This window comes from Vanellus vanellus, assembly GCF_965231255.1.
Source record: "Vanellus vanellus genome assembly, chromosome: 1".
Lineage (NCBI taxonomy): Eukaryota > Metazoa > Chordata > Aves > Charadriiformes > Charadriidae > Vanellus > Vanellus vanellus.
Window position 1 is genome coordinate 85174442 of NC_138905.1, and position 12042 is coordinate 85186483.

Genomic DNA, 12042 nt, shown 5'->3' on the forward strand with positions numbered 1-12042 from the left:
CGGGACGCTGCCGGCGCCCGAGGGGCGGGGCGGCAGTGTCGTCACCGGCGCGTGCGCCCCGCCCCCGCGGCCGTCCGCCGCCGCCGCGCGCCGCCGGGAGCGGGGATGGCGCGGCCGGTGAGGAGGTGCGGGCAGCGGCGCGGGACGGCGCGGGCTGCGCGCCGTGCGGAGTGGGGTAGGGGGGGGCGCGAGGTGCCGCCGCCGCCCGGCACCGAGGCGCGCAGGCGCCGGCAGCTCGCGCCCAGCGGCTGCTGGGCGGTGTTTCCTAGAAAGCCATCAGGCGCGCGCGGCGGCTGCGGCCGTTGGCCGCTGAGGGAACGAGTGGGCCCCCCGCCCGCCCCTCGCCCCTGCGGCCGCCGTGCCCGTCGGAGCCCTCCGCCGTCAGACCGAGCCGCGGGCTGTTGTAAAGCGGGGCCCGAGTGCGGGCCGGCGGTGTCTCCCTTCTAGTTAGAGGGAAGCGCGGGGCTGCTCCCCGGGGCGGGCAGCGTGGGTGGCTGCGTCCCGCGAAGAGCAGCCCCGGTGGGTGGCGTCCCCTCGGGTGGGTTCCTGGCTAAGGGGGGGTGGGCTTGGAAGTGCTGCGTGTTGCACCCCCCCCCCCCCCCAGGTAGGGTCACAGCTGGGCCGGCGGCAGCGTCACGAGGGAAACGGCGTCGGAGGTGCACGGGAAATGCATCTCGAGTGCCTGAGAGTGACCCAGGAGAGAAGTCATTGCCGTTGCACGCTCGCGGCTCTGCGGCGGCCTGTGCTTAGGGAGAATGCAGTGCTCCCACGACGAGAACACCCAAAAGCACTGTTGTTTTAAGATTTCTAAAAAAAAATCTAGACTCTCTTCCTAATAACCGTCTTGTATACAGTAGCACTGGTTATGCATACATTTGAACACCTGCTTTTTTTCTTGTAAAACACGATTGACTCAAAAATCAGGTGTGAGCAAGTCAAGGTGCTCAGCCTGAAAGGATTAATTGTGTTTTTTTGCCACAGGAACAAGAAAATTGTGGATTATTCTCAATTTGGGGATTTGGAAGATGATGGTAAGTGGCATGTTCTCATACCTAAGATGCCAAACACTAATGTAACCACCAAAAATACCATCAAGAGTGTTTTTAATGAATTATTTCATTGAGAAGGCTATTAACTCGTTTTCAGTAGAAGTAACCTGGGCATGCTGTTAAATATCCTAATTCAACAAGAATATGATGGCTGTAAACCAGAGTATAACAGCAGTGTGTCAGGAAACTGGTGGATACCTAATAACAAATTTTGAGTCAAATTTTGAGTTCCATTTATAAGAAAAATAGATTGCAGGGTATTCATGTTCACGACAGCCCTCCTTTACTTCTAAGCCCTAATGGGCGTTAGCATTTTTCTTACAGAACTTGTTTGCTTTCATATTGTTTTTTTTTTTTTTTTGTTTATTTTCCATGCTGTTTGCAAGATCTAGGGAACAATTTGAATTTGTGGGAAGGGGAGGGCAAAAGTAAATAATATTGACGATCTCTTGTGAATTGTGTGGATTAATGGGGATTCTTAGTTTCAGGAGTTTAAGTGTGGTGCATGACTTCTCTTGGTTTATAAGTGACCACTTGTAATATTAAAGAAAAGTAAATTCTCAGAAACATTAGTCATCTTATCTAGGGTTTCCTATCATTTAAAAACTACTGAAGATTATTATTTTTTTTCTTATTTTGCACTGTGATCTGCAATGTCTTCAGCTGGAAGAAAGGCAGTTTTCATGCCTTCTAAATTTTCTTTGAAAATTGAAGAAATGCACTGTATTTAGTAAGAGGCAATATGAAAATAGTAGAAAAAAGGGAGCAGCTGACATTTTTTAAGAAGGGGAACAATTCTCAAAACACCAAGAACTCTAAAACTGTTTAATGGCAGTGATTACTATTGTAATTGATTACTGTTCAGCATATACAAAAGGTGAACTTCTAGTTATTGAAAATCTGGTAACACATTGGCCACTGAAGCTTTATTGCCAAATTGGTAATAAAAACTGAAATAATAACTGAATAAAAGTATATGCAAAACTGGTCTTGTTAAATTTTCATTTTAACTATATTTAGGACTAGTATAGTTATGTTCTTTTAAAATGCAAGGACTAGTATAGTTATGTTCTTTTAAAATGCAATTAATTTCAAAAAGGTTATCTTTGGTATATTTTCATTGTGTGATGAAATTAAGTTTAATGACTTCTTTTTGGTCATATGAAAGAATATAGTAAAACTCATTAAAGCTTGTTGCTGTTTCCCAAACAGATGAAGACTTTGCATGTATAGCTGCACCTTCAAGCAAAAAATCCAGAACACAGCTCAAGGATCCAAAGAAGGAGAAAAAAGAGAAGCAAAAAAAGCCACACAAAGAATTGACTCCGTCACAAAAGCAGACACCTAGTAAAAGGTTAAAAATGTTGAAATGTGGTTAACTCTGTAAAGCTGGATTTCAGTAATAGTATTTGTTTTTTCTTTTTTTTTTTTTTTTTTTTTTTCCCCTGGAGTTTTAAGCAGCTGAGAATAAACAACTAACATATTAGTGTGACAAAGATTTTCAGCCTTATTGGTAGGGTTGCAAATCAGGCATAATGTAATTATGCATAGAGTCAGGAAAACTTGCTGAGTTTGGTAGTGAGCTATGCCTATTTTGTTAGGGCTATAAAAAACTCCAGCAAGCGGCCTACATAGGTGCAGAAACAGGTTTACATGTCTGATCTTGTCCTGATATCTCTACAGTGCAAAATAACAATTCTGAGTTAGAGACTCCTAAAACTGAGAAATATAAAGACAAGTTTGACTACTTAAAAAAGAATGTCTTTAAAGCAGGATAAAAAATACAAAGTCAATATAAATGAAAAAAGAAATCTGATTATTTTGGTAGTAAAGTTGTGTATAAGTATTACACTTCAGTGTGGTATTTCAAGCAAACGTAACCACTTCTTTCTGTGATAATACCAGTTATTACTCTCTCTATATATATATATATATACACACGATGTTTTGCAGTCATAATACTTTTGAGTATAGTGTGCTTTAATTATTAGTGTTACTTTGTCTAAATCATTTCAGGAAGTAATATTTATAATATGATACGCTACAAGTATGTATTGAAATATTAACCTCTTTACAAGTATTCGAATTTTTAAAAGTTCAGTGAGTCAGAAATAGATCTGTAACTTTCATGTCATTGTTTTATTATTTAGCGTATTTGTTTTTTTTTTTTCCCAGGATATCCTTGGATGACAAACTTTATCAAAGAGATTTGGAAGTTGCCTTAGCCTTATCCGTCAAAGAAAAATCTGCAAATGTCCTTGAGGTGCAAAATTCTGAAGAACAAGGTTATTTTACAGTTCAATGCAACAGTCTCTATTTATATGTAGTGAATTTGAACATGACAATTTATTTTACAGTGAAATAGGTTATAAGTCATGTTTTGTTTCAAGATATCATGATAAGGAAATCAGAATTTCTAGGTAGTGCCTGTCGTCTTATGTTCTTGTGTTTTTCTGTGAGAAAAACAACTCTTTTATAAGATCTTCCAAACATATAGTTTGATTAGACCGATAAAAATGTTAGCTATTTTAATTTCTTAATATGTTGACTGTTTATAATGTGTTTTTTGTATAGTAATATTTTTCTGGATCCTAAAGCAGGTACGAATATTGAATCAGAAAATGTACGCAGGAGACCCCCTTTTTCCAACTGCAGTGTAGACAGTGAACTTCTAGGTATGTTCTTCTCATACTCTGTCTTTTCAGAAATGGCATTTCAAGATACATTTAAGTAGTTTACCTTTTCTTTGTTTCTATTGGTTTCTGTTTTTCATTAGGTGGGAAAAAAGAATCTTTAATCTTAAATAAAAACAGAAGGATGAAGGGTGTATTTTTTCATTAAAAATTTGGTCCCAGTCTTAAAATGGGAAAACCTGTGGATTGCTGAATGAGATTGGTACATATAGCTAAAATTTAGTTGGAAAAGCAATGGATGTGTGATGGGTTTGGATGCTGAGTTTATTTACTTCTTCATGAAGCTACACTTACCCTCAGCTCCTTCGTGTGTTCATAATGCCTATGCATCATATAAATGTGACCAAACACATTTGCTGTGCTATTGGAAACTTTTCATTTTTCCAGTTTTATTTCTGTTCTTCTGTCCTTTTGTTAGCTTGATTACAGATAAATACAGATTAACTTTCACAACCAGAAAGTACAATTTGGTCAGTTAAAAGATTAAAATGAGAATCACCTGAAAACAAGTGCCAGTGATATACTTCTCTATAGTATACTTCAAAATCACAGTAGTGAATTCTGGGGACTCAAATACCTGCTTCTTTTTGAGAAGGAGAATAGATTTACTGAGAATTTGAATTAATTCGACTACCTTCTGTTCTCTAGGTCTCAATCAGGTTATGGATGATGACGTACCTAGGGGTGATGGTAGGCAAAGGACAGCAACATCTAAAGTTCCAGTGACCGTTGACAGTGATGACAGAGAGCATGCCATTGACTCTGAGCCAGAGTCTGTACCCAGTAAGTTCTTCTCTATAAAAAACCCTTTTCTTAGATGCTCTTCGAATGTGATGCCTTACATTTAGTTTATATTTTACAATGAAGTGCGTACTGCTTCTACTGTATCTTCCCCCTCCCCACCCCAAAGCATTATCTTTTACTACTAATGGCATCTTAATTGCACTTTGACACTAAGTCTAAACATTGGAGCTTATTCATGCACATTCCCCAAAATGGCAAGAATGACACTGCTTCTCTGCATTTGCTGCAATATGTCAGAACAAATTTCTTCTACGTGCTTCATCCAGGAAAGCATCATCTCTTTAAAGAGCCTCTGTTCTTTTTTCTAGTTGTCTGGGGTTTGTCTGAAAACAGTGACTCTGGAGTAGTGTCAGGTGTTAGTGCTTTCAGTAATGGCTTCATTTAAGCTTACTTTAAAATATAAGCAGCCTCCCTTCTTTCCTTCCTCCAATTCTCAACTCTTAGAAAACCATGCTGCATCTGATTGGAGGTCAGCCTAGCCTCATACTCTGCTTCTGGTAGCAGCCTAGTATTGAATGCCTGCATATTATGATCATAGAATGGTTTAGGTTGAAAGAGACCTTAAAAATCTCTAGTTCCAACCCCCTGACATGGATAGGGACACCTCCCACTAGACCTGGTTGCTCAAAGCCCCATCCAGCCTGGCCTTGAACACTTCCAGGGATGGTGCATCCACAACTTCCCTGGGCAACCTGTTCTAGTGTCTTGCCACCCTCGCAGTAAAGAATTTCTTCCTAATATCTAATCTAAATCTCCCCTCTTTCAGTTTAAAACCTTTAACCCTTGTTCTATCACTGTACTTCCTGATAAAGAGTCCACCTTTAAGTACTGGAAAGCTACTATAAGGTCTCCCTGGAGCCTTCTCTCCTCCAGGCTGAACAACCCCAACTTTCTCAGCCTGTCTTCATAGGAGGGCTGCTCCAGCCCTCTGGTCATGTTCGTGGCCCTCCTCTGGACTCGCTCCAACAGGTCCATGTTGTTCTTATGTTGAGGCCCCAGAATTGGACACAGTACTCCAGGTGGGGTCTCTCTCAAGAGAGTGGAGTAGAGGGACAGCATCACCTGCCTCAACCTGCTGGCCACACTTCTGATGCAGCCCAGGATATGGTTGGCCTTCTGGGCTGCAAGTGTGCATTACTGGTTCATGTCGAGCTTTTCATCCACCAACGTCCCCAAGACTTTCTCCTCAGGGCTGCTCTCAATCCATTCTCCGCCAAGCCTGTATTTGTGCTTGGGATTGCCCTGACCCACATGCAGGACCTTGCACTTGGCCTGGTTGAACTTCATGAGGTTTGCATGGGCCCACCTCTCAAGCCTGTCCAGGTCCCTGTGGATGGCATCTCTTCCCTCCAGTGTGTCGACTGCACTGTACAGCTTGGTGTCGTCAGCAAACTTGCTGAGGGTACACTCCATCCCACTGTCCATGTTGCCAACAAAGATGTTAAACATCACTGGTCCCAGTACCGATGACCACTAAGGCACACCACTCATAACTGTTCTCCACTTGGACATGGTGCTGTTGACCACAACCTTTTGAGTGCAGCCATCCAGCCAGTTCCTTAGCCACTGAGTGGTCCATCAGTCAAATCCATGTGTCTCCAATTTAGAGACCAGGATGTCATGTGGGAAGTGTCAAACGCTTTGCATAAGTCCTGGTAGATGGTGCTAGTTGCTCTCCCCCATTCTCCAAGGCCGTAACCCCATCGTAGAAGGTCACCAAATATGTCAGACGTGAAGCCATGTTGGCTGTTGCTGATCTCCTCGTTATTTTCAATGTGCCTTAGCAGAGCTTCCAGGAGGATCTGCTCCATCATCTTGCTGGGATCAGAGGTGAGACTGACTGGTCTGTAGTTCCCAAGTCTTTTTAAAAATCGGGGTTATATTTCCCCTTTTTACAGTCAGTGGGAACTACAACGGATTGTCACGACTTCTCAAATTTGATCAATAGTGGCTTGGTAAATTCATCCACAAATTCCCTCAGGACCTGCAGACTTGTACACCTTCAGGTTCCTTAGATAGTCTCGAACCTGGTCTTCTCCTACAGTGGGTGGTTCTTCATTCTAGCAGGCCCTGCCTTTGCCTTCTGTGACTTGGTTGGTGTGGCTAGAGCACTTGCTGGTGAAGACTGAGGCAAAAAAGTTGTAGAGTACCTCAGCCTTCTCCATATCCCAGGTGACCAGGTCTCCTGTTTATTTCTGGAGAGGGCCCACACTTTCCCTTTTCTTCCTTTTATCGCTGACGTACCTGTAGAAGCCTTTCTTGTTGCCCTTGACATCCCTGGTCAGATTTAACCCTGTCTGGGCTTTAGCTTGCCTAACCTGATCCTTGACTGCTCGGACAATTTCTCTGCATTCTTTCGAGGCTACCTGTGCTTGCTACCACCCTCTGTAGGCCTCCTTTTTGTATTTGAGTGTGTCCAGGAGCATCTTGTTCATCCATGCAGGCCTCCTGCCTTTTTTTTTGCCTGACTTCCTCTTTGTTGGGATGCATCGCTCCTGAGCTTGGAGGAAGTGATCCTTGAATACTAACCAGCTTCCTTGGGCCCTTCTTTCCTCCAGGGCTTTATCCCATGGTACTCTGCCAAGCAAATGCCTCAAGAAGCCAAAGTCTGGTCTCCTGAACTCCAGGGTAGTGAGCTTGCTGTGCACCCTCCTCGCTGCCCTAAGGATATTGACATTTCATGGTCACTGCAGCCAAGGCTGCCCTTGAGCTTTACATTCCCCACAAGCCCCTCCTTGTTGATGAGAACAAGGTCCAGCATAGCTCCTCTCCTCGTTGGCTCCTCTACCACTTGGAGAAAGAAGTTATCATCGATGCATTGCAGGAACCTCCTGGAATGCTTATGCCCTCCTGTGCTGTCCATCCAAGAGATATCTGGGTGGTTGAAGTCCCCTATGAGGACCAGGGCTTGTGAACATGAGGTTGCTCCTCTCTGTCTATAGAGGGCCTCATCTGCTCAGTCTTCCTGCCCTGCCCTCCCTTTAATCCTGGCCCATAAACTCTTTTTAAGATTTGGTAATGTCTGGTGGGTTTTCTTTAGTAATAAATCTATAAAATCTTTCTTACAGCTGAAATTAGATATAGTGTTTTCCAACTTTAAATAGTCATGACTAAGAATATGTAAAAACCAGAAACCCTGTCAAATAATTTTAACTTTTTCATCTTGCACAAATGGAATACTTGTAATTCTGCTGTTAAAATCATCACTGTATACATTTATACCAGGGCGTTCCGTTATTAAAGTGCAGAGCAAGAATCACAGAATGGTCAGGGTTGGAAGGGACCTTTGGAGATCATCTAGTCCAACCCCCCTGCCAGAGCAGAGTCACCTACAGCAAGTTGCACAGGACGGCGTCCAGGCGGGTTTTGAATGTCTCCAGAGTGGGAGACTCCACAGCCTCTCTGGGCGGCCTGTTCTAGTGCTCTGCCACCCTCAAAGTAAAGAAGTTCCTTCTCATGTTTAGATGGAACTTCTTATGTTCAATTTTGTGCCTGTTACCTCTTGTCCTATCACTGGGCACCACTGAAAAAAGACTGTTCCCATCCCCCTGGCACTTTCTCTTTAAGTATTTGTAAGCATTAATAAGATCCCCCCTCAATCTTCTTTTCTCTAGACTAAAAAGACCCAAATCCCTCAGTCTTTCCTGATAAGAGAGATGTTTTAATCCCCTAATCATCTTTGTAGCCCTTTGCTGGACCCTCTCCAGTAGATCCCCGTTTTTCTTGAACTGGGGAGCCCAGAATTATGTATGAAATGTTTTATGGAGGCTATTTCTTTCTCAGGTCAGCATATAAATATGTGAATTTTTTTTTTACTATATCTTTAAGATATCCTGGTTCTTTATGTCCAGAATGTGATTAAAAGGCCCTGTAGTAGTAGTATATTGCATTGCCTGTTAAGAGATGACATCCCTTTTCCTTGCTGTAGGTGAGGAGTCAGAAGAAGATTCAGATTACAGTGAAGGTGATGATGAAGACTTTGCTATGGAAAAGAAGAAAGCCAAAGGAAATAAAAAGAAAACCAGACAAAAGATGCCGGCTGAAAGAGAGAAGAAAACTCCCAAATCCAAGATTAATACTACAGGTAAGTTTGTGCGTGAATTTGAAATAGATTTCTTTATAATAAAGTTCCTTTTATTTTCACTGAAGGAATAAATAAATTTGGCTGAGAAACTGACTATATGAAGAGTAAAGGGAGGAGAATAGAAAAAAAAATTCCTGAACGAAAAACTGCTTTATAGTAAACTAACACTCCTTACAATAAAAGCAGGCAAAAGTGAATAGATGGAGTTTATTTCTTTTTATATATCCATAGTAGCTTTTAAGAAAAGGTTAAATAACAACCTGAGTTGTTTTGTGTTTTTTTTTTTTTGTTTTTTTTTTGTTTTTTTTTTGTTACAATCTCAGTGCTTCCTCTTGCAGTCACACTTATAAATTTTTAACTCAAAGATAGCTAAACAATGCTAATTTTACTAACCACTTGGTGAAAACTACCAAACATCCATGGCCTTCAGAGTTAATTGTTCACTATGTTGCTAGCGCAATTTACTTTAAAAGCTTAAGAAAATTCTTATCTTTATGTTAATCTTGTGTCTGACTTGGTAATGTGTTTTAATTTCAGGCCTGAGTTTAGAACATGTAATTTGGTTTAAAATTAGTTTTAGTTATGACAAGGACTGGTTTGCTTTGTGTAGCTGACAGAAGAAACTTTCCACTTAGAAATTTGGTATCTGGCAGGTCTTCAACAAGAAATTGTTACACTGATTATTTTCAAATCAGTTTTGAAATTCCAGAGTATGATAGGACTAACTGTATTAATATATACTGTTAAAGATGTGACAATTTATTCATTATTTCACTCAATGCAGAGGGCTGGTGCTGTACAATGATCTATCATCTTATGCAGTGTGGATGATTTCTTTGTTAAAGTATCTTTCTAAGGTGGCTTTTATTTTCCAACTAAGTATCAGCTGTAGTTTCTCCTTCACGGATAATGGAACAAAATTCTGAGCCAACACAAAAGAAGATGTCCAGTTCTTCAGAACCCATTGGGAGGCCTTTACATACATCAAGTCCTGTAACAGACAAGAAGCCTAAATGGATACCACCAGGTACCTGTAAGATTGTAATTATAAACAGACACATTAGTTGACTCAGTTTTTAGCAATCTCTCCTAAAAGCAAACCAAAGAATAAACAGTATTTCAGAAAAATCACTGCCCTCTTATAATGAAAGGTATTCTTTTGACCTTAGATTGGAAAAAAAAAAAAATATGTCTCCCTGCTTCTTTCCCTCTTACAGTGTTATCCTTACTTTATGTGGGGAGGTTAATAAAATATTTTCCAAAATGTGGATCAAGTCTTAATCAAGAGATTGTCTTGTGACTATTTCCCTCTTATTAAGAGTTTTCTTTATTTCTGGTATTTGCTGCATTATTATCTATTCTAAATAAATAATATTAGAAAGAATTCAGAGTGTTTTAACTGCATCAGTAAAGCTAATGCTTAGAAGATTTATCTTCTTAAAGTGTTTGAGCATGCTGCTGCTGACTTCTACCTCTTATTTTGATTCATATTTACTCTTCTTTTCTGAACGCGTTTCTTTCTGTTTGGCTTCTTTCTTTCAAGCCTTCTTTTCCCACTTGGAATTGTGTTCAGTTGTGTAGTTCTCTGGAGCACCTGAAAACGCACAGTAGACTGGGAGCAGTTTCTATGTGCTTGTCCAGTGTGTTGCTAGTTACTTAAAACTGTGCCCCATACTTGCTGCATTGGCTCCCAAATAGATTGATTCCTGGTGAGTACGCTGATTTTCGTGTGCAGTATGTTGCTCAGACCTTTTTGCAATATCTTTAGAATACTTTTTTTTGTTCTGCTATACAATCTATAAAAGACAATAGTCTTATGATTATTTTTTCCCCTCTTCTTACACCTTCTTTTTGTTTTAAAATTATTTTCAGCTTCATCGGGAAGCAGTAATAACTCTATGAAATATGTTTCGGTTAAGTCACCTACTCAGTGTCTTAGACTCGGCCTCTCCAGACTAGCAAGAGTCAAACCACTGCATCCCAGTGCTACCAGCAGTTAAGTGGTCAGTGACAAAGTGCCACATGAAGGAAAAGGCTTCGGAAAGTGTTTTACTTCTAAATAGAGGGTGGGCAGCAAAAGCTTCATGGCGTCAGCCACTTTGGAGAACAGTTGTTTATGTATGTATCTAATATTATAATGAGTTTTTATTCTGCAAAGTGCTAGGCATCCTTAAATGCTACTGAATAATAGTATTATTTAATCAAGGTGACATCTGGGTCACCAGCTCTTTGATGTATTATACTCAGAGTTGTGGGTTTGTGATAATTTTATTTCTCTGGTATCTAAACTCTTGGCATTAAAATAGTCGAGACAGCACTATGTGAGTTACAGAATTTGATATCTCAAATGTATTCTTAACACAAGTGAAAGTCATAGTTTAAAAAATATTTCTTGGAAGAGTTATCACTTTCCACTCTCTTCTTGGAAAGTTTGTCACTCTCAAAATCTGTTAATGTTTGCATATCTTATATGTGGATTTTAAGGAATTTTTTTATGTATTATAATTATAAATGTCTTTTAGAATGTATTTTTTAAAAAAAATAAAATACTCTATATAATATGATTAATCATATTAATTGACTTGATTAATTTTGAAAATAGATTCTAAATTTTGGCTACAGTCCAGCAAATATTTCTGCATCTGCATACTGTTGTTGGAAGTCAGCAGCATTAGTCAGGCTCAGACAGTGAGGATTTTCCTTTGAGTTCCTTGGTCTTTGTTGAAGACCATGATACCATGCATAGTTAGTGGATTTTGTAAAGTGTTGAAATGATACTGAAATGATGTGATGAAATGAAATGATACTGAAGTGTTGAAAGGATACTGAGTAATGAGACTGAGCTTTCAAACTTATTAATCCACAATGTAAATAATTTCCTATTTAAGCATATTGACTGTGTCTGATGACACAGCAGATGCATTTCTCCCTGTATTACTTAAGGGATCTGGTCATGACTGAATGGAATATATAGAATCATAGAATGGTTAGAGCTGGAAAGGACCTTAAAGATCACCTAGTTCCAGCTCATCTGTCGTGGGCAGGGACACCTTCCACTTGGCCAGGTTGCTCAAATATAGCCCTATTCAGAGTAATTACACAGGCAAAAGGAGGGTGCTGCCAAAAGTAAAATTATGGTATGAGATATTACTTTTTAACTGTATAGTACTTACATCATTAAAAAAGATAGTAATAAATGCCCGTTTATTAAAAGCAATATGCATATTGCCTTATGGAAGGAATGACAAGAAATCTGTGGATGAGAATGTGTTTCTCAGAAACAAGGAAACGTGGGCATTGTGACATACAGTCTCACATCATCCACATTTTGGATGCCTGACTTCTGCCATGGAATCACATAGCCCTGAGTGAAGTGTGCTCCAGTGAGCTGGGCGAAGTGAGTTTAGGAGGG

At 40.4% G+C, this 12042-nt stretch overlaps 1 protein-coding gene across 3 annotated transcripts; it reads left to right on the plus strand.

The window, feature by feature from the left end:
- The first annotated feature begins 61 nt into the window (after positions 1-61).
- Positions 62-11178, plus strand: RAD51AP1 (RAD51 associated protein 1). 3 transcript variants are annotated; one of them, XM_082498751.1, is made up of 9 exons: positions 62-125; positions 982-1031; positions 2262-2403; positions 3225-3334; positions 3647-3724; positions 4391-4525; positions 8475-8630; positions 9511-9657; positions 10503-11178. In XM_082498751.1, exons 1-9 carry the CDS (start codon positions 106-108, stop codon positions 10628-10630), a joined length of 966 nt encoding a protein of 321 aa, XP_082354877.1. In that variant the 5' UTR covers positions 62-105; the 3' UTR covers positions 10631-11178. The 3 variants fall into 3 exon arrangements, with proteins under 3 accessions (XP_082354877.1, XP_082354878.1, XP_082354879.1); XM_082498752.1 differs by having other exon boundaries at positions 3650-3724; XM_082498753.1 differs by lacking the exon at positions 10503-11178 and adding an exon at positions 10174-10351.
- Positions 11179-12042: the final 864 nt, after the last annotated feature.

What these genes read in the sequence shown, in the direction of transcription:
- RAD51AP1 (XM_082498751.1), top strand. Translation starts at nt 106, where the DNA reads ATGGCGCGGCCGGTGAGGAG. An exon ending in TGGGGATTTGGAAGATGATG is followed by an intron (nt 1,032 to 2,261) that starts GTAAGTGGCATG and finishes TTTCCCAAACAG; the next exon opens with ATGAAGACTTTGCATGTATA. An exon ending in GCAAAATTCTGAAGAACAAG is followed by an intron (nt 3,335 to 3,646) that starts GTTATTTTACAG and finishes TGGATCCTAAAG; the next exon opens with CAGGTACGAATATTGAATCA.